This window comes from Sparus aurata, chromosome 4 (genome assembly GCF_900880675.1).
Source record: "Sparus aurata chromosome 4, fSpaAur1.1, whole genome shotgun sequence".
Classification (NCBI taxonomy): Eukaryota; Metazoa; Chordata; class Actinopteri; order Spariformes; family Sparidae; genus Sparus; species Sparus aurata.
This window is the reverse complement of record NC_044190.1, coordinates 30197514-30219011: the sequence shown is the minus strand read 5'-3', so window position 1 is coordinate 30219011 and position 21498 is coordinate 30197514. Positions and strand designations below refer to the sequence as shown.

Below are 21498 nucleotides of genomic sequence, written 5' to 3'. Positions count from 1 at the left end.
GGGTAATGTAGGTAATGTAGTCTTTAAAAGGTATTCAACTGGTCTAGCATAATACTTCTATGACACTGTTAACCCTCGTTATAGACAGATTAATAATTGATTGTCATAACTGATAAAAACAGAACCAGAAATATTGCTTTAATTCTATTGATTCTCCCTCCTGTTCAAAAACTGGTGCCTACATCACCCACTTACCCACTAGCTGAGATCACTGGAAGCAATTTATAATACTACATACAGCTTCTTCTGGAGCCACAAAGACTTTATTCACAGACTTTTTAACTCTGTCTCTCCGAGACATGTAAACACCCTTAAATGTGTAAAATTGCTTCACCCTTTAAATGTACGGAAATTACTTTTAACTTGTTATCTATGTACAGTGAAACCATAATTCTGCAAACTTCTTAAAAAAAAAACTACTGTTAGACTTAAACCCCGACATGAATAACCCTGTATTTGCTGATGGGAACACTTATTTGAGGCTTGATGATTGACGGTTGAAGATTGATAATGAGCCGTGTGGTGTGCAGTACACACAGGGGCAAGCAAGCGTGAGGAAAATACAACCACCAACACAGGTGTCCCTGGGGATAATTTGCCTTTGTAATGGGTAGTAAAATGATTTCCATCTGTCACTGTTAAGTCACAGAATGCTGATTGGGTAACCTGTATTTTAGACCCTTGCATGTAATATGTGTATGTAATAGAATATTATTTTTTGATGGTGTCTAGTCAAAGCAGAATAATTTTTTCGACTTGATTTCTTGCTATATTTGAAAAGATGTTTTGAGACAATGTGTTTTTCCAAAACTTGTTTTATCTATATACTATCCAGACAATGATATGATGATATATGATATGATCCTGTCCTTAGTTGCCAATTACGCCACCCTCCCCTTGTGCCATGTCAGAGCTGACCGAAATATGACACTGGTTCATGATGTTTACTCTCAACTTAATGTAATTCAGATTGTTGTCTATGGTGTAAACTGCCATAATGGCTGACTTGTATATAAAAAGAAGTCTAGGTCATCTGGTAGAGCGTGTCCCTCACCACAGCATCCTCGGTTCAATTGAAGACTTCATCCGTTGCTGCATGTCAATTTCTCTCTACCTCCTTTCCTGACTTTCTTCAGCTGTTGCTATCCAATAAAGGAAGACTTTAAAAAATTGGTTGTGCCATAACCTTGTTTTTGTGTCCTATTTCAAGGTGGGATTATAGGTATCAGCAAGTCACTTAAATAAATAAGATACAAAATGGAAATAAAATCTAAATAAAACCCTGGATTAATTAACAAATTTCACATATTTATTCTTAAAAATACAGCGATCTCTTGTACAAAAAAGACAACATAATGATCATATCTAAAAATAACAGATGAATTATTTTCCCCTCACAATATTTCAGTACTTTGATCCATTTGTTGCCATATACTTTTGCACCACCTCACACACTCCAATATATATGCAGTTTGGTCAAAGTCTTTGTCTGACTAACTGTGGCTATCCACCATTACAAGACATCATTGGCCTCACGGCTCTTGGCATTTTACTTGCCATGCTTGATCCAGTTCAGCTACGTTTGACACGAGGCTGAGCCCCCCTAACAGCATACTTTGATCCACTTTCCATTCCACAGCGTTTTTAGCTCACACTTCCTCTTGGTTCAACAGCTGGTGAGAGTAGATGACATCTTCATAGTGGTATTTTTGTGCTATATTCATGATGGAGTCGTTGCACCTGATTCTGCTTAAAATGTGCAGCACTTCAACCACAGCAGACCTACAGTAGACCGGGACACACAAGAGAATTATTTAAGTGACGTTTAAGCTCTAGATGTATTAAGAAAAGTTATGATATCTGCAAGAATTTATAAGCATAATTGCTAAATAAACTTAAGATTTAAGTCACATTTTGTCACTTGGAAAGTTGTGAACTACAAATAAAGACATGATTGGGAATGGGAGGCAATGTTATGTCTAACTGCTGCTAAATACATTTCACTGAAACTAACTTAACCTTATAGTAGCTAGTGTAGTTTCTTGTACCTGGTGTTTGTGTCTTCAGGAGGCTGCCGTTTGCAAATGGTATGTACTTTCTCAACTAGGTGGTTTCTGAAATTCTGGAGCTGAGGCAAACAGACGGTCTGTCCTTTCAGCCAGGACAGTGGCAAACTATCTGCTATCTGGAGAAAGAGAGAGAGGGAAAGCAGTAGTGGTATTAGCAGTGTTGATCAAGAGAAACCACCTCCCATTTTCAAGATCAAGTACACAGACATTAACAATACAAATATTCAGTGTGTAAATTATAAATTTAAACACCTTTCTGCATGAATGGACAGCGCTGTTGTGCAGTGTCTGACTGCAGAGGGTGATCATCAGGTATCGGTTCAGCAGTTTGTCCAACATCAGCTCCTTCAACACAGACTCCGGAAGCAGCAACTCCCATTTCCCCATGTTACCTAGTAGCTAATATGAACACAATACAACTGATTAACAAACAGCAGCCTGAGAAAAACATATCACCTTAATTGAAAAGGCTGAGACAATATGAGGTGCACACATGGATTCAAAGAATCATTTGTTGGAGAGCATTACTTTTATGGCCGTCCAGAACTGTTGATCTCTGAAGCGACACTGAGGAGACGACTCGTCTTCCAGGACCCTGAATAAAAAAAAAAATACAGTATTCTTGATTGACCTGATCTTAATACAAGCTTCAGGTCTTCGATCTGCAATTTTATCCAGTGACTGAGCGAAGACATATTTGAGTCTGTACTGTATGCTGGACAAAGAAAAGAAGAGACTTCTTTGTTGTAAGCATGGATGAGAGCACGGCCTAATGGTTAGAGAAATCATTGTATCGCACTTGATTCACAATAATGACTCTGATGGGAAGTTACACCTGCTTTCTACTTTCTGCTAGTCATCTAGATGGTCACTTAATATTTGAAGTGAAAGAAACAAGAAAAGAAACTGACTTTTTGGGGTACAGAGGGATGAAGACATCTTCATCGACAGAGCTCCTCAGTCGACCGATCACAGCCTCTACAAATGCCTGTGTGAGACATGAAAACACATTGTTAACACAAACATGTTCATACACGGTTTACTGTATATTTATATGTATTGTATGTTGACATTTCATTATTTTTTTTTATTTACTTATAAAAGCTGAACACTACAAGAGAACTTTCACTTTTGTTGATTCTGGTGGCCTCTGTGGACAAAGATGACGATAGTGTCATAAAGTAAACTTTCTTTTAGTGCCGTACCACCAGACTACAGAGCAGCTTCTTTTCTCAAACTGTGAGAATCCTCAATTCAGTCTCTCGCCATGCAAAGGAGTTTTCATTTTATGACCAAACCTAGATAAGCTGGACTCTGACCTGGTGACAGGAATGAAGAACAACTCAAGTGTTTGCTTATGTAGGTCATATAGTAGTAATATATCAGTATTAAATTGAAACCGTTTTGGAAACAGTTAGAAGTACCTTGAAGTATGCCATATATGTAGTATGTATGTCTGTGTTGGCTTTACCTTGACCGGTTTACTCCGCTCCCCTTCAAAGATAGAATAGTCCTCCTTCAGTCTGTGACAAACGTCAGACAGACAGACTGACTGTTGGTGAGATAGGGGATCCCATGCAAGCTCCACATAGGCTAAACAAAGAAAGACAAGGAGAAAGTGATGTTTACATAGGTCCACAAATATGTGATCTACAACTAACAAAGTGAAAGACAGCGTGTCAACAGTACAGCAACTGGTAAAACAAATAAATGAATAAGGAAATCACGTACAGCCTTGTTGTTCAGCCTTTCCAGTCTACAATAAGTAAATTGACATTTCTCGCCTGGCTTACAAGGTTTTTCTACAGAAAATGTGAAAATGAAACTATTTTTCTCTTTTTGTACATGTACATGTTCCTGGGCAAAGCCTTCATCAAACACAATGTATTACCTGTCATCTTGGGCAGGACAGTCTTTTCTACGATGGCAGACAGTGTCTGTCTGTCTGTGTGCTCCAGCTCCTCGTGGCCATGACCGTGACAAAAGGTCTCTACAGCTGAGAACCACGGAAAGTTTTCAAAGTCCCCACTAGCACCCTGAAACATACACAAATTACATTGGACACATAAAGGCACATGTTGTGTGATAATAAATGTGTGTATGCATGAGCTAGTTTCTGTGTTTGTGTCCACATGTACCTTTAGTGGGTTCCATGCCAGTAGCTGATGTCTTATGATGGGGTTCAACAACTTGGGCAGACATAGAGAGATGTAAGCACTGTGGTAGGAGTCAGAGTAGGATCCTCTCCATTCTTCAAAGTGGGAAAGAATCTTCTTAACGTCACAGAACTCGTCCTGGACGTCACAGAACACTGCCTTGGACCTCGACAGGATATCATCTGAAGAGGGGGCAGAAAGAGAGGAGAGACAGACAAAAGCAACAGAATGATCAGAGCAGAGATTTTTATTGCAGCCTTGCAGAAAAATACTGTATCACACTTTATACTACAAAATGTGTTCAGATAAAATAAACCCTGGTCTATAGGCTGAAGCTTTTTGTTAAACAGAGAGAGAGTTGAACAGATTTACTTCCGCACCTGTCATCTTCTGCAGCTGCCCGTCCTCTTCTGCTGAAAGCTGTGTGTCTTCAGGTATATCCAAATATTCCTCAGCTTTAATACCAGCACCTGCCTCGCTGTAACATGTCAGAGAAACATAAGTACCTATTTTGACAGACATTGTATAAACCTATTTTTGATATTTAAAATTTGTTTTTGTAAGCATTTCCCATTTACTACTACGCCATGTTGTTTGTGAATACGATGATATAATACATGGAAAAAAACTCAGAGTAAAAACTTTTATCTTGACAGATTTATCACACTCACCCTTGAGTTTCTGTTCCATTGGCTGAGTTTTTGCTGAGCTCATCTGTGCCATCTATTAAGGGTGTGGAGAAAAAATTAATTTAATATTGCCTCCATAGAGTATTTTAGATACAGTTTGCTCACAAATGCAGAAACAGACCCATGGAAACACAGATGTTACTCACAGCTGAGCTGCTGCAGGCGGCCTGCCTGCTCTTTGATCCTCTGGCGTCTCTGATCCAACAGTGCCTCCATCTGGTCAGACAGCATAGAATGCAACTCCAGTTCCAGTGAGTTGATCTCAACAACCTGTGAACAGTCAACAAATTATCATTCATTTTCATTTACTTTTATTTATCTTCAGAAGAGGGAGTAACTTTGTAGAGAAACTGAGCGAAACTGTTCAAGGCAACCTGGTTCTGTCTGACGAAACTGTGAGATTGGGACAGAGATTTGAGGTCAAAATAGCAACATGTGCAATAGGTAATATTTGCTAATCAACCACTGCTACGATGACCTCATTTCCCCTCGGGGATAAATAAAGTTATCTATCTATCCATCCATCTATCTATCTAACAATTTAGACTACCCATTTATAATGACACGTGGTATCAAAACATAACAAATCAGTAAAAAATGTTAGAAACCTGTTCCATCATACTTGACTGCCAAACCATTTAACCCGCCAACCAGCTCTATAAACTAAAACTCAACCCAAGTGTGTTCATTAGAAAATTAAACTGTCATCACCTTGGAAAGGTACAATTAAGATTTCTGTTATATCAACGTAATTATTTTGTATATTTGTTTTTATATGGCAGTTAACAGAGGAGATGAATTAGACAGACTGATTTATTTCTGACCTTCTCCCGTAGACACTCCACCAGGTTGTGGACGTAAAGGTTCATGGCTCTGTAAAACTTCAGCTGGCTCTCTGGGGCATTTTCCTCCAGAGTCTCTGCGGAGGTTTTAGCGCTCTCAACATCTCCCTCCATCCTTCTCAACTCTGCCTGCCGTGCTCTGTGCACCTCCTTCAGGGATTCTAGTCTAGAAAGAAAGAAAAAACAAAAGAGATGTGAAGTGAGGAATACACAGGTGTTAAATGTGTTTGATTACAACACATGTACTACTTGTGGTGTGACATTAAAACAAATAACGCTAGAAGAAACGTACTTTCCAGTGATCCTCTTTTTGACCATTGAGATGCTGATGGGAGGAAGAGTCTTTGGGAATCTGACCCCTGCTGATTTCTTCTTTTGTCTACGCCTGCTGTTACTGCTGCTGTAGCTGTAGCTGCTGGATTCACTGCCAGATGGACTCTGAGAAGAAGAAAAATAAAGGATGTCAAAGCTTCAGTACAGAGGGGAGGACTTAAGTCTTCAGGTAAGACTATTCTTTCATTCAAAGGTGTCTAGTTTTCCACTTAAAGGACAAGAGATCAATGTGGGGAAAAGGAGTAAGATGGCTGCCTGAATCTCTTCCTACCTGGTCTCCTGGATGTCTCTTGACTCCCTTCACAATTTGTGTCTCCTCCCAAAGTTCTTGCTCTTCTCCCTCAGACCCTGAGAGACTTCCATCACTCCCTAGAAGATTACAGACAAACAATCAAACTACTACATCTCACATTCCCACAATTTGGTGCCTCTCCACTCAATTACCACCAATCCCATGCTCTCATACCAAGCTTCTCGGCTATCCTCTCCCTGATGCTCTTTAATCGAGGGGCAAACTCGATTCTTCTCTCATGATCATCTGGCTCATCATCATCATCATCCACTCTGTCTTCGTCATCCTCCCTGCTGTAGTGATCCGGAGTGCTACCAGCGGAGCTATGGCCATCTCTTCCCAAGGAAATGAACTCTTTCTGGCCTCGAGCAGCTTGACGCTTCCTCCTGGCTGCCTCGATCGCTTTAGCATTATGGATAACTACTGTAAAGACAAGTTGAAAGACACATAAATACAGGTATACACAAATGCTATGTAGCTGTAGCCTCCAAATTGAATACTGACCTAGTCCATTCTCTAAAATCTTTAGCATGCACACACCAACAACCATCTATGGATTTAAAACACACATTCACTTGCTCTCTGACACACACATACAGCATACACCCACAAAAACACATACTTGGTTTAGTAGCTGAGCGGCTGGAGTCTGAGGCTACTGAGCTGACAGAGGGAGACCTGACACCACCTTCATCACTGTCATCTCCATCATCATCCTCAACCTCATCATCCTCATCCTCATTGTCATCGTCATCTGAATCACCATTGTCATCATCACTATGGTGTAGACCATGTGGTGAGGCCTGACAGTCATAATCCTGCCTGTGCGAAACAGATGGTCGGACACCTTCACCTGCTGGTGCTGGGAAACAGGAGAGGAAGAGATTCTGATGTCAAAAATGATCGAGTATGACTACACTGGAAAGCATGATCAACCACTTATCGATATAATGACTGAAATAATTCGATATTACTTGAGTATTACTTCAATGAATAAGATTTTGATGTTTAATTTGTAGACTGACAAGGCATCAAGTCTCAATACAATATTATCACAATATGTTGTCGCGTTAATGACGGCATCGTGAAACGACAATTCTACAATACTTTATACAATACAAGAAGATTTGAGTTTGCAGTGCGACATCTATCATAGTGCCCTGCTAGTGTCTGGCTCAAAGGTGATTCTAATATAAGCCAGTTTGGTACCTACCCGTCCTTTGGCTGGTCTTGGCAGGTGACGACTCCTTTTTTCTAATTTGGAACAGCACAGCTTTATCAGAGGACTTCTTCAGTTTAAATGTTGGTCCGTCAGCTAAGAGTGAAAAGAAAACCACAGATCCATGAGCAAAAATGTAACCCTCAGCCCAACTAAAACCTTCTGTGCAGCCTTTCAGGTCACCTACAATTCTCCCTAGCGGCCACAGGTTTTCTGCTTTGTGGTAAACACGACTTTATGTAGGAATATGGCCCAAGGGGGCCCATCATAAACTAACTTTTCTATGCTTATTGTGTACTTTAGAGTTGCAAAATGCCTGACAAATCTAAAATTGACCCAGGACTTTAGGTGCTGGTCAATTTACACTTCAAACAGTTACATGTGTGCACAGATCAACATTTTTTAAATCTTTTACAATTTCAATGAAAATATCCTTTTAAATGTTTTATTATCACCTTACTATATATATTTCTGTTGGCTCTTACGTTTATTTAACGTGTGTTACCACCTGTCGTTGAGTAACGTTCGTGCAACGTTCACTAAACATCTGACTGGGTCCATCTTTACAAATATTGACTTCACAGCACCATACTTATACTTAATTACCTTCTTTGTCGTCAGTGAAACTGAGGATGGAGTTTGTCGTCTTCTTAATCCCATCTTTGTCGTTCCTCCTCTCTTCTATCTCTTCTGTCACTCCCAACAGCTCACCGTCTTCTCCGTCGCTGCTGTCCGCCTTGGGAGGCGTCGCTTCCCGCTTGGAGCTGCAGGAGATGCCGCGGCTCTGGCTCAGGTTGGACGGCTTATTTACCACGACTGGAGCTTTCTCCTTTTCCTCTCCATCTTCGTTGTTCTTCTGCTCGTCCTCTTCGTCACTGGAGTTCTGTTTTCTCTGTCGAAAGTTCCTCCTGGGCCCCTTTTTGAACATTTTGCCCGACTTGCATGGAGGTGGAAGCTGGGTTTGTAAACTAGCAGTAAAGCGTTGTACGTTCGGCCGGAAAACGTTTTACAGAGGCGCAAACATGTAACGTAAATCAGCCGCAAAGCACTATGGGCCATGTAGTGAACAGCCAGAAAAAAGTCAAATCAGCTTAGCAACTTTCAATTTTATATTCAGCAGATTATTCAACGCCATTATCAGTTCAAACTGTTTCACAAAACAATATTAAACTATAATGCTGGCCCTTCTATGTATTAGTTTAGCGGACCACCCTTATTAAGGCCACCTGTTCTACTAAGTAGGCACAATATTCAGGAGAAATTAATAATACATGGTTGTTGACTCGGACGATGTGTGTGTTAAAATTTCAGCTAGAATTTACAGAGTTGAGGAATATCTGTTCTCCACTGACATGTGACAAACAAAACTTAAGTCCTCGGCAGCCGTTAACGTTAGAAGGCAGAGCTTCAAACGACACATAAATGACTGTAGTTTATGTAGTTCTTGTGTTGCCTTCTTCCTTATCTTTTCCTCCTCAGCTCTCCCATCAATTGTTCTCCTTCTCCATCTGTTCAACTTGTATCCCTCCCTGCCTCTCCTCCCCTCTCCTCTCCTCCCACTCGGCGGACGGTCAGACGTTAACAGCGCCCCGCAGCCGAGCCTCGCAGCCACCACCGCTCACTCGGCGTCAGCCATGTTGTTGTTGCGACACACACCGAGCTGTCAGCAACAGGTTCTCTGAGTTACAACGCTGCGAAACGTTCGCATTTCTCAGACAAACGGCGCCTTCTTTGGATCATAAACTCTCGCAGTGTGTCCGGGAAAAGCGTCCAGCGGGGTTGGATGAGAACTCCGGGCCGCTCAGAAGCTCGGAAGTTGGGTGTTTTTTTGGCCGCGGAGAGAGAGGTAGGCAAGCGAAACTGCTTATCTAAGCATGAGTGCAAGTTAAGTTTGATATTGTCGCGGTAATGTTTCTAAAAATGGCTTTTGGGGTTCACGTAAGCTTTATGACTTTGTGTAATTCCGCCAGTAAATATTTCTTTGGATATTTAATTCAGAAATGAAGAGAAAAGTGTCTTTGAAGGGCGGTGATGCTTCTCTGCTGATCCTCATCAACACAACCTGGGACTGGGATGAGAGTTAGGGTTAGCTAGCTAGGTCATGACTTCATTAGATGTTTGTTATAATCAATACTTGGACGCTGGGTATGTATAGATAGTTACTCCAGTAAGGCGAGCTTATATGTGGAAAGTGAGCTGTAAAGGCTGATTTGCAGGAAAGTCTCTTCTGGGTTCAAACTAGTTATGCAGGTTGCAGGCAGGCTGGTGACAAGTGATCAGGGAATGTTCCTCTATCAGTATATCTTACAGACACACAGGGACGTTCATGTTGGGTTGAGATTATGGACCAACAGAATCTGATATCAATAATGGAGTAACAGTGCTTGGTTTGTGTCCTTATTTTGAGATTTTGAGTCCATTTTGGGATGCCCCGCAATGGATTTTCTTGCTCTGACTGAAGTGAAGCACCACTTCTCACATCATTGAGAGAAAGTTAACCAGGAAGTCTTAGAGTTGGAATCCACAATAAAGTGTTTTTGCCACTTTTTTGAATAGTTTATGGTTTACTGGCTTATTTTAGCTGGGTCTAACATTTTTCAATTTGTTGCAATACCAGCAGTGGAGTTTGTTCTCTATGACGGATTATCGAAGCCGGTAATTTATTCCGATTAACGTAATCAGTGTTTTTTGTGTCCGATTGCTGATAAAATACATTTTTGTACTTGGTGCAGCATCCTCTCTCTATCTGTAGTCACCACTCTGTGGCTTCCTACCATGTCCCAACCACGACACTATCTAATTGGTTTGCAAGTCATAAGTAGAGTGGAAGTATAAAGATGCAGAAAATGTAATTACTCAAGTGAACGATGTCAAAATTGTACATAGTACAGTACTATTGGTTAGCTATATGGGTTAGCTGTCTCGTTGATTACTAATAATCTATCGTATCGGCCCTCAAAAAAACATATCCGTCAACTTCTATTTTAAATATTTAAAACACAGAGCAACCAATGCATTATCAACATCATTAGGCTTAGGCTAATCTTAACGTCCATTCTGATGCAGATTTTATGGTTAAGTGGTCGCTGCCTGACACTGATACCATAAAGCCTCTTGAATATTCTTGTGACATCCAGGCAATCATATTAGAGTATTTGCTTAGAAAATGCAATTAGGCGAGAGATGTAGAAATCAGGCTAATGATTCAGTTTGGAAGGCAAATCTTCAAGATTTTATCTTATCCTGCCACAGGATGGGGAGGATCAGCTGCCACAAGTATTCAAGGCAGCAAAATGTTACAGTGATGTTAATGTTGGTGAGGGTTTGGTTGTTAAAGAGGTGTGGTTGTGTATCAGGGCTCTGACACACACATTCACAGTTGTATGTACACAGTTTAGCACAGAGATTGAAGGCTCTCTGTCACTGCAGGTAAGGTAAAACAGTCTTTGACTCTCTTCATAATTTCAGTGCTGAACCTGGGCTTTCCTTGTTGTTTCTCACTTACTCTAATTATGTTTTTAAAAGGGAGGTCGCCCTTCAGCCGATCAATGGGGTTTCGACCTCCATGTTCACAAACTTCCGCCCGGCTGAGGCATCCTCGAGGCAAAACAATTAATGGCTGCCAGTGCCAGCTGTACAGAGCCTCACCTAAGGCCTTTCAGTAGAACGAAAGGTCAGAGTTGCTGTTTGCATTATGATTATTACAGTTAGCTGGAGTTGACAGTTTTCTTCATCGCCGTCGTGCTACTAGTGATCATCACTGCTGTGGGTGCAGCCACGTGACTTTGAGCAGCATTTACAATATTACATCAGCCTCTGGACGGACCCACTGCTGCTCTGGTAGAGAATTTATTCAGCAGATGTTCGAAGGCTGATCTCCTCCTTCTTAATATTTTCATTAAAACTACAGTAAAAATACAGACAGAGGAATCACATGCACATATACACGCAGTACTACAGATATTTAGTTTCAACTCTAGTTCATGCTATTAAATAGCAGTTTATCACAGAACTTTATTCAGTCCTGTCATATCGTTTTGATATATGGACAAATCAGGGTGGGTCAAAGCAGACTAAAGGAGGGAGAGGCATGCCTTGCCTCTTAAGAAAACAAAACCCAGCACTGCAACCAGTGTTAATCAAACCCGATGTGAAACACTCCAAAAGGCCTTTGCAGCACTTTCTGAATGTGTGAACAACGCTGGTGAATGGGGCGGTGTTTGTGGCTGACTGGGTGGAAGGGTTGTGTCTGAAATACCACTTTAACAGGGCTAACTAAAGACTCAGCTCTATGGTCATAACACTTGGAATAAAGCAACACCAGTAGAGAGGAGAATAATTGATAAATGAGACAGATTATTATATACAGAAACAATTAGACAGATGGAGGCAGAGAGGGTCATCGGGGAGATGGAGAGTCGTGGATGGAGTTGATGTCATTGGTGTGAGGTCAGCGAGCGAGGTGGCAGAAAATCAATCATTTCTCAGAACAACAGGCGGTGCTTGTTTCAGAACAGAGTAGTGTTGAGGACAGGTCAGGGTCACACAACTGGTAGGGTAGCTAGATTTACTGTACATAGATGCCACATGGAGAGACAGAAAGATAGAGACAGAGAGGAAAAAGGACTGTTATAGATACAGCAAGGGAATGAGGAAGTGGGGGGATAAAGAATGGAGGAAAGGTTCATCAAAAACATCAGTGACTCCTTTCCTCAGTCTGATCCATCTGTCTGGTTCTTCGTTGTGTTTATTTCCTCCAAAAACGAAAAGAGTTCACATGGCAGCAAGGTGCAGTATTACATGTGCACACTAAACAGAGCAGTAGGGACACAGACACAGACATATGGACTCAGAGTGAGAGAAAGACAGTAAGACGTGTGGTTCCAAGCTGCTACTGAGTCAGCTACGGTCAGCGACAGCCAGGCTATTTATCCAACAGTTTTCTGTGTTGTATATATACTAAAGCAGAGACGGAGATGTCCCTGTCTCTGAGACGGGGACCAAAGCAGAACTGATGCTGGTGAGGTCGGACAGATAAAGCCGAAGCCATAGGTGAAAAGACAAAACCAGACTCTGATGAAGTGAGGTGGGTCTTTTACCACCAAGCTTCAGGCATGCATTGATTTATTCGCTTCATGTTGACCTTGAAAATATGTTCACTGCAATCATTTTTTGTAGTTCAGTGAAAATATGTGACCTAAAGAAGTTAGGCTGACTGAGTCATTGTTATTAGTATTAATTACTGTAATGGCCAAGGTAGGTTGATATTTGTCGGCCTTGGCATCCCAGGTCAAGAAGGCAATGCTATGGATGTAATCACGTAGCACTATTAAATCATTTGTTTTATTCAGTTTAGAATAATCTTTTGCGAGGGAAGACTTGCTTGCTTGCTGCTGCTGCTGCTGCTGCTTGTAGCTTTTCTTTTGGCATGCTGAAGCTTGCAGAAAGAGCCAAGGTTGGTGACATTTTAAACTTGTTGGGTGGACTTTTTTCCTTAAGAATGTGATCATGCTGTAAAGACTGCACACACACTGTGCTGAGATTAGATCACAATGTGTTATGTGCACCTTTACACAGTGCAGTTACATGGTTGTTCCTTGTTTAGATAGGATGTGCAGACACACTTTAAATGTTAATATCAGGTGTGAATACGGCCTCTTCACATAAACCCAAAGACCTTTTCTAATGTTTTGTTGATAAAACATTATCTAACTATGGCATTGAGGAAGTCAGGCAAACGCACAACGGTTCCAAATGGCGACCAATGAAATTAATTTTATACACCAATGAGATTTTTGTGAGGTATGGTTAAGTGAACACCACAGAACAAAGGGGTAATGTATGCAGACACAAACACACTCCCAGGATGGACCAGTCAGACTTGTGTGGGTGAAGAGAAATCCCAAAATGTCAAGGTGTCATTATATTTATAGATATTTCTTCAGTGCTGTGATACAATCTAATGTGGTAGACATCAATGTAACTGTCTGTTTAACTGCTGACAGCTGTTAGTAGGTAAATGCACCGTGTGGTTACACAGTGTTCCGCCACCTGCATGACTGTGGACAAGCTGTTTCATAAAACTACAGGTTGGGAACTAACATGGGTCATATGTCTATTTATGTATTCGTCGATGACAACAATAATGGGATTACTGGAAGTGTGTGGGCACCAGGATGGGCGTACACAGTTCTCAACATTGGCGCAACCTAGGATTGCAACTGTATGACATTTTCAGGATGAAATGACCATCTGAAGAATTATTATGTTGTCATGGTATGTGGATTTGGACAATATCAGTTACAGTGATGTTTAATAGAGTGAAATGGGTTCAATGAATCCTTAATTTCACAAAATGTGTCCCGATAGACATGAAACTTAATGTAACTTGAAAAAATATGTTACTGAAGAAAAGCAAATGTACACAGTGTGATAATCAGTTTTTATTCCACTGCATACCTTGAAAACGGTATATCACTGTAACATGATTCTCAAAGCCTTGCTTGAGTTCTTGCTCTCACAGAAGCTTGAACACACACCCTCCAGCTGCAAGTCTCTATTCATTCTTATTCATTCATTCATTACAAGGATCTAGTGTCTAGTCTATACAGTGTGCTTTGAAAGGTTTTTCCGAAGTTATGAAAATTGCCCAGCCCGTTTGAAAATTATGCAAACCTGTATGTAAAAAAAAAAAAAAAAAAAAAAGGAGTCCTTTGTATTGTCTGTAAATGTTTGTAGTATGGCTCCTTGTCAATGGTGGGGACTTAAACACTATGAAAACGGTGTCAATCGCAGCGGCCTCCCTGTATTCTTATGTCCGTTTTCCAAACTTTCTTTTAGTGCTTGTGCATTACAGCTGAAGTTAAAAATGTAGTTTTGCTTTCAGGGGTAGGTGCAGCCTTCAGAAAGGATTTGCATGAGGTTTACAAAGCCGAGTCCACCACTGAAGTCAGTTTCCTGTGCCTGCCAAGTCAGTCGATCAGTCGGTCAGTCGGTCAAACAGTCGTCCAGTTGGTTAGGAAAGGTCAGACTCCACTGTCTCTCTGGAAACCGTAAACCTGACAACTAGCAATCCAGTGCTGTCTTTCATTTATTCATTGTAATTCCTTTAGTGTTACATTACCAGAGGTCACACTCTCATGACTGGAGCCTGACCAAAACTGAATGGCTGATACTGTGGATAGATAAAGATTAAAACAGGTTATAAGTTAAAGTTTCATTTATTAGTCATTAGTCAACACCAGAGTGTGGAGCACAATCTTTTTTCCAGACGGCAGCAGCATAATGTCAGCTTATCGCTCTAATGTTGTATTAGAAAATAGGTATGTTGAGCAATATGCAAAAAAGTGCTTGAAACAGTATTAAGACGAGATACAATGGTTTGTCTATCCAAGCAAAGTTCTTTTAGATGAAACGGTATTAACACTACACACTGTAGTTTGTTGAAAACTCCACTGTTTTTACTTTTGTAGTATACAATATGTGACTTGGCAGGTATCTGTAAGGATTAACATGTTTATTATTTAAACTGGCGATATACACGATTGTCATTTTAGCAGGTCATTATTAAGTAAATGTTTATTGCACAAACTAATGGCTATGGACACATGACACCATCTTGCTTCTTTATGCCATTTTGTTTCCACTTTAAGTATAAAAATGTGTCTGATCATTTTGCTCAAACTTTTTGATGACCAAATCTGACGGATCCTTGCTGAAATTGTTTATGTACAGTATGACATACAAATAAAAAAAATGGCTCTTAATTCAGGTCCGGTATCGTGGTTAATGATGTGCATGTAAACTGTATCATCAGTGTGGTATTTCTAATTAGTTAAGTATGCCGTGTACTAAACTAAATGGTAACCTTTATTTTTCTACTGCAAATACTGCAGTCTTGTTGTATGTTAGGACTGCTGCAAACATTACTTCCCACAGAATAGAGTGTTAATGGAAGAATTCTCCATGTACACACATTCATACTCCAATATTTGATAAAGACAGCACATAAGGAGTAAGAGCAGAATGAAAGAGAATAAGGCAAACACTGAGGAGAGAGTCTGGGAGAGCGACAGATGGCAGCCAGTAGATTAGCCCTCCCTCGCTGTTCTCTGCCCTTGTGAGAGCATTGACCAGGCCTCTTTATCTCTTTCATAAAGCTCATATCAGCAGACAAGTCAGCGATCCGTAATTTCGTTTCCCCAAAAATCACTCGTCAATCTGTTATTCTCGTGCTGCCCCCGTTCCGACTCCTGTTCTGACTCTTGATTCATATGTTCTGGGACATCAAAGCTGTCCCACTGCCAAAATCCATGATCACTTCCTGTCAACTGACGTTAGACAGGGAAATGCTTGTCGCTGTGGGTTACCGGGCAGGAAGTGTTGAGCAGAAAGATTGGAATTTCTCTCCTCCTTTTCCTCCTCCAACTACATCATGTGAGTCTGACTGGCTGATGGGAGAGAGATAATCATGGAGGAAGCAGGTGCTCAAGCACGCCAAAAATGAAGTGAATTTGAACGCTAAAGAACCAACATGATGATCTGACAAATGGTGTCCCCAACTAAGATGACCAAAAGAGAATGCAAATAAATTCAGCTTACTATTTGATGCTGCATATATATACACTTACACACTGAAATACTTCAGATGTGGCCTTCTGTTTATCTGTCTTGGGCTGTGACCTGCTGATCCAGGCCTTCACACTATTCATCCCACATCGAAAAACTGTTTTATATTTAAACAACACTGGAACAGTGCAGCAGTCACAGACGAGACCTATATATATGCTGGCAAACCCAGCATGATTTAGGATACTGGTCTTTTGACAACAAAGCCTCCTTATGGTACATTTAGTCTGTGGACACGCAGTTTAGTATTTTTACCATGTTGATGTACATAGGCTGTATGAATATACAGACACAGCTTTCCAGATCAGAAATGTGAAGCCAAAGTGAAAGTGCCTTTAACCTTTATTCTGTCTCACTGCCAGCAGGAGGCGACACCGCTGGTTTAAAAGGGAAGTCAATTGTGTGTAAGCTTATGAGAAATTTACCCTATTTCTCATTTGATCTGACTTTTCCTTGGGTTCTCATTCAGATCCAATGAAGATGTCCTCCCCAGCTCTACTCTCTCTTCCAATTATGGTCACTTCTGGCTCCAAAAAAACAAGATGGTGATCAGAGATGCGAAGAAACTAAGTGTAAATATTTTGAGGGGAATTAAGGCATAGCAGGATGATGCCAAACAAAGCTTCAAATCAGTAGTCCACAAATCGATGTGTGATATGACGGCAGATTTACCCTTGGACATACCACAAACTCTCCCAGAACCAGCCGTTACAAGCAATAATTCAGCAAAGTTCTCAAGCTGACGAGCAAGCTGGCTCTGTCATATGACAACGCTGCTAAAAGCCTTGTTATGAGAAATCTTTTTTGCTGTCAGCTGATAAAATCTTTCTGAGAAAATCCAGAAACATACAGACATAGACATCTCCACCTGCGCACTAAATGTAACAAAGAATAGAACCCAGAAGAAGTGGGCCCTCCTGCTACAGAAAGCAGTTTTATTGTTATGCAACAGCAGCTCAATTTCCACACTGGCTTTGCGTGTGCATGACTCAACAAGACTGGGTTCAAACCATGAAGCAACAGACATTAAGAAAGTCACGGGTGACAGAGAGTCAGGTGGCAATGCTGACCAAAACCCAAAGTGAAATATCCCAACAACGTTCTGATGGACTGGGACAACATTTTGTGCCAATGTTCATGATCCACAGAGGATGGAATGCAATTACTCTGGTTATCCCCATAGTTTTCTTTTTGCTGTTTTAAGTTAGATTTCTTAACTATGCGATGGAACCCTCTCAGGATGAATTGTTATCACTTTGATGATGCCCTGACTTATTAATGTAGCGCCATTATCAGGACATAATGTTAATATGTCAAGTAGTTTGGTTTGTGACCAAATACCCACAAAACTAATGGCATTCCTATCAACCTCAGTCTTACTTTGTGCTAGTGCTAATTAGTAAATGACCATGCTAACAATGAATTGCTAAACATGGTATATATTATACTTGCTTAGCATTTAGCTCCTGCACAACTGTGCCTAAGTACAGGCTCACAGAGCTGTGACGGGGACCCCTATATGAAGTTGTTTGTCTCAACATGTTTCCAATGAATGAATAATGACGACACAAAACGCTATATCAGAATATTTAAATTTTGAGGAAAACCATAGTAGATAAAAGTTGGTGACATGTCACTTATCTAATGACTTTTCCTCAGTATAAAATGTAAAATTACAAAGCTGTTAACAGCAGATGGTCTTTTATCCAGTTAGTGACACAACCTTTGTCAGCTGCCTTCAGATTCTAAATCTGGTCCAACATGGCACTTTACAGTAGGTTGTATTCAAATGGAAAGAACGTGTAAAGGTCTTCTTATGAAGGTTTATCAGTGTAGCTTGTGTAGTATTAGTGCCTGGCCACTACAGAGTCAGTGTGGATAGTATTGGAACATGTCCCAGTAGTTTAGAAAGCTTTGGGACGTGGCCAGAGTGCCCCTGCCTGAAGAGAACAGGAGGAGCCCTGTTTGACTCTGCTGACGGACCAAAATCTCTCTCCCTCGCTCTCTCTCTCTGTTTCTCGCTCTCTGCTGATTTCTCTCGCTCCTCTCAGTGACACCACTGTCCCATCTTAGCTGCAGTATTGACTGATGACTGGGCTGTGTGTTTTGCAGATGGCTGCGAGCAGTAGCTGAGGACGCCGCCGGGAGTTCCCCCTCTCTGACTCTGCCACCTGCAAAAATGAATGGTAAGACCACTGCAGTTTGTGTGTGAGCTGGTGTCTAAAGGAGGGGTGGGGTGGCCGAAGACAGTCGGCGTATGCATGTGCGTGCGTGTGTAGAGTGCCGTGTGTTTTTCAGCCCTGCAGATGTACCAAGGCCAACACTTTGCGAGTTCTAGAAAATAATTTGCAGTTTGAGCGGTGTGCACTCAAATCTGTGTCTCTCTGAAAACGCAATGTTCAATGTTTATCAGTTATATCTTATTGTTGTTATTGTGTGACTGAGGTCCTTCTCTGCACCGGGTCACCTCTAGCTGTTGTTGTGCTCTGTGGTCATTTTGAAGTCTATTCCATTTCTTTCCATATTTTGAAAACAGCTTTGTTAATGGCGCCTGTCGCAGGACATAAGTTGCGGGAACCTTGTATGTTCTGTTATGATGAGGTCAACTTTTCTATTAAAAGAGTATGCTTGTTTGCTTTGCTTGGATTTAAGTGTTGTCTGTGTGTAATTTAAACTTCTGTGATTTATTTAAACGATGTGAAGGTAAAACAGCCGTCGAGTTGTTCAAGGAGTCTGTTTGCTGATGAGAACCTAAAAGTCTCTCATATACAGATACATGTAGGTCTGGATAACAGTCTAAGACAATGTATACTCTAATATCACGATAAGGATATAATATTAATATATTGCCCAGCCCTGAATACATGTAGTCTGTTTATTTAGCAAAGTGCTTCCACTTCTTAAAAGTGGCCAGCATTGATTGGGTCTACTTATCTAATGGTATTAGCTTTGTCCTATCTCTCCTGCTTCTTCTTTTAACATCATTATGTCCATGTGACTTCTTCTATTTCTTCTTAAGGTGGTCCAAGTGTATGGGCGATCTCTCCAGAGGAGAGGGACAAACATGATCAGAAGTTTGAGACCCTCTCCCCATCAATGGGCTATGTCTCAGGTACTCACATTAATACACACACATGCCCACAGTGATTTTCCTCCTGCACAATCAAAATACAATTTCATCGTGACTTTGCATCCTTCAGTTGTTAGAAACTCTTTGTGTTTCTCTGTTTCCCTTTCTGTCACTTCCTGCAGGGGAGCAGGCTAGGAAGTTTTTCCTCCAGTCAGGACTGCCTGCCTCAGTGTTGGCTGAGATATGGTGAGAAGCGGAAACACAGGCACACTCTTACACACTTTGAAGCGATGGAAGTATTCATTAAGGACATTATCTGAACACTCTTGGATGACTTTCTGTTGTCTCTCAGGGCTCTGGCTGATATGAATAAAGATGGGAAGATGGACAGGTTGGAGTTTTCTATCGCAATGAAGCTCATAAAACTAAAACTCCAGGGCACATCGCTTCCATCAGCACTGCCAATCATCATGAAGCAGCCTCCAGTGCGTGCTCCCACCCTCAGTAATCCCACCTCATCCTTGACCAACCCAGCCTATGGTGTGTATTTATTATTATTATTATATGTCTGTTAATATAAGGAACTTAATTGTCCAAAAGTGAAATTGTGTCATAGCCTTAATCACAACACAAAAATAAGGTAAAAAAAGATGTACATGTGGCTCCTTTAAGGTTTTTTATCCACTAGATCCAGACATGCATTTTGACTGCTGTGTCATCTAACTGGCTGATATATTATGTGTGTTTGCTAGGTATGGGTACTCTGCCGAACATGTCCATGATGCCCGGGACAAACCTTTCCATGTTGACCCCTATCTCCATGGCAACTCCTGGACTTTCAACTTTGACACCAATGACGGGCATGAGTCCTCTAATGGTCACAACCCCCAGCAGGCCCCTGATGCCCACCATGGGAAACGCCACCCTGCCAAACGGCACCATGGGAATTCTCCAGCCAATGCCAGCTGGAACCCTGGCCACTGGTACAGACAATTTTTATTTATCTATTTTCTGTCCTCTTCGTTCCCTCTGCTGTACTATTGTGTATCTGTCACTGCTTTGAAAGAAACAGACGATTTAATTCATCCATCTGTCCTTTCATTATCACTTGCAAAATGCTTATTTTTACTTTGCTTTTGCTTATTAACCCTTTAGAATGAAAACTACTGAGCATCAGTGCCTTGCTCTCGTTTATGTTTGCAGCAAAGTGCCGATGATGAAATGTTTCTGTAGTTTGATGGGAAAAGGACGTAAAAAGAATGACTTCTGGCCTGTTTTTGCAGAGTCAGGACTTTCTCCCCCATCTCCATACAAATAGCCTCCCTGTCCTTGAGAAGGTTACAGCTGTGGTTGAATGACAGTATATCACTGACCCACTACAGAGCTCCCCTCCCCTTTCTGAAAACTGTAAAAAAAAAAAGAAAGAATATGTATTTTTTGGGGGGGAAGACAGCATCAAGACTTTATGTTTAGTGTGTAATGGATGCGTGTGTGTGTGTGCTTTATGTTGTCAGGCATACCTTTCTCTGCATCCTCCTACTCCTCTCCCCTAGGACTAACCACTGGTGGCATGAACAAGGCCTCATCGCTGCTGGATCTAGGATCTATCAGGTAACACACGGAGAAGATCACACATACACATATTTGGAAGCACTGAGCAGTTTCCTCTTTCACATAGTCTGTGCCCCATTTATCTTGTCAGTCGCTGTTTTGAAGTGCAAAAACACGCTTGTTTTCCAGAAGCTTGGTGAGCTTATCTTGCATGTTTTTGTCGCCGCTGTTTGTCTTTTAGCTCGGCTTCCTCGTCCCCCTCTGTGATGTCCCCCCTGGTTTCTGGTCCCAGCGACTGGTCTGTGCCACATGCCTCCAGACTCAAATACAGACAGCAGTTCAACAGCTTGGATAAACAGATGATTGGATACCTCACTGGTATGATATGTGTGAGCGTGTACATGTATGTGGTCAGTGTGTAGGTCATTTTGAAACAATCAAACCAAAGTATGTGTGGAATGCAGGCGTGGATCTTCATGAACAACAGCAACCGATGATTTCATAACGGTTGCCTCCCTCTTTCTTTTTACGGGTGTTAAGCCTTAGCTAACTCTAAGGAAGTGGTGGCTGTGGGTGTGTTCAGGCATGGGGCAGTTTCTTCACACACACACACACACACACACAGTCAGCCAACTATGCATTTGGTTTT

At 41.3% G+C, this 21498-nt stretch overlaps 2 protein-coding genes across 4 annotated transcripts in view; one reads left to right on the top strand and one right to left on the bottom strand.

The window, feature by feature from the left end:
• Nucleotides 1-1287: 1287 nt before the first annotated feature.
• gcfc2 (GC-rich sequence DNA-binding factor 2) lies at nt 1288-8755 on the bottom strand. Its single transcript, XM_030413908.1, has 18 exons — nt 8207-8755; nt 7595-7696; nt 7004-7243; nt 6556-6804; nt 6361-6458; nt 6049-6194; nt 5739-5922; nt 5061-5184; nt 4897-4948; nt 4606-4703; nt 4208-4407; nt 3961-4105; nt 3541-3662; nt 2981-3057; nt 2598-2664; nt 2322-2468; nt 2049-2185; nt 1288-1782 (listed from the first exon to the last, which is right to left on the bottom strand). Exons 1-18 carry the CDS (start codon nt 8526-8528, stop codon nt 1650-1652), a joined length of 2643 nt encoding a protein of 880 aa, XP_030269768.1. The 5' UTR covers nt 8529-8755; the 3' UTR covers nt 1288-1649.
• Nucleotides 8756-9100: 345 nt separating this feature from the next.
• itsn2b (intersectin 2b) overlaps nt 9101-21498 on the top strand; it is a 35216-nt gene continuing 22818 nt past the window's right edge. Inside the window, exons 1-8 of one of the 3 annotated variants that reach the window (XM_030413906.1) lie at nt 9101-9446; nt 18341-18414; nt 19248-19340; nt 19481-19544; nt 19651-19838; nt 20051-20281; nt 20852-20909; nt 21091-21227. In XM_030413906.1, coding sequence (XP_030269766.1) covers nt 18408-18414; nt 19248-19340; nt 19481-19544; nt 19651-19838; nt 20051-20281; nt 20852-20909; nt 21091-21227 — 778 coding nt within the window. In that variant the 5' untranslated portion in view covers nt 9101-9446; nt 18341-18407. Of the gene's footprint in view, nt 9447-18340; nt 18415-19247; nt 19341-19480; nt 19545-19650; nt 19839-20050; nt 20282-20812; nt 20910-21090; nt 21228-21498 lie in introns of all 3 variants that reach the window. The other 2 variants (XM_030413905.1, XM_030413907.1) reach the window with 2 other exon arrangements.

What these genes read in the sequence shown, in the direction of transcription:
- gcfc2 (XM_030413908.1), bottom strand. Translation starts at nt 8,528, where the DNA reads ATGTTCAAAAAGGGGCCCAGGAGGAACTTTCGACAGAGAAAACAGAAC. An exon ending in TTTCACTGACGACAAAGAAG is followed by an intron (nt 7,697 to 8,206) that starts GTAATTAAGTAT and finishes TTTCACTCTTAG; the next exon opens with CTGACGGACCAACATTTAAA. An exon ending in ATCCCTCTGTACCCCAAAAA is followed by an intron (nt 2,665 to 2,980) that starts GTCAGTTTCTTT and finishes TTTTTTATTCAG; the next exon opens with GGTCCTGGAAGACGAGTCGT.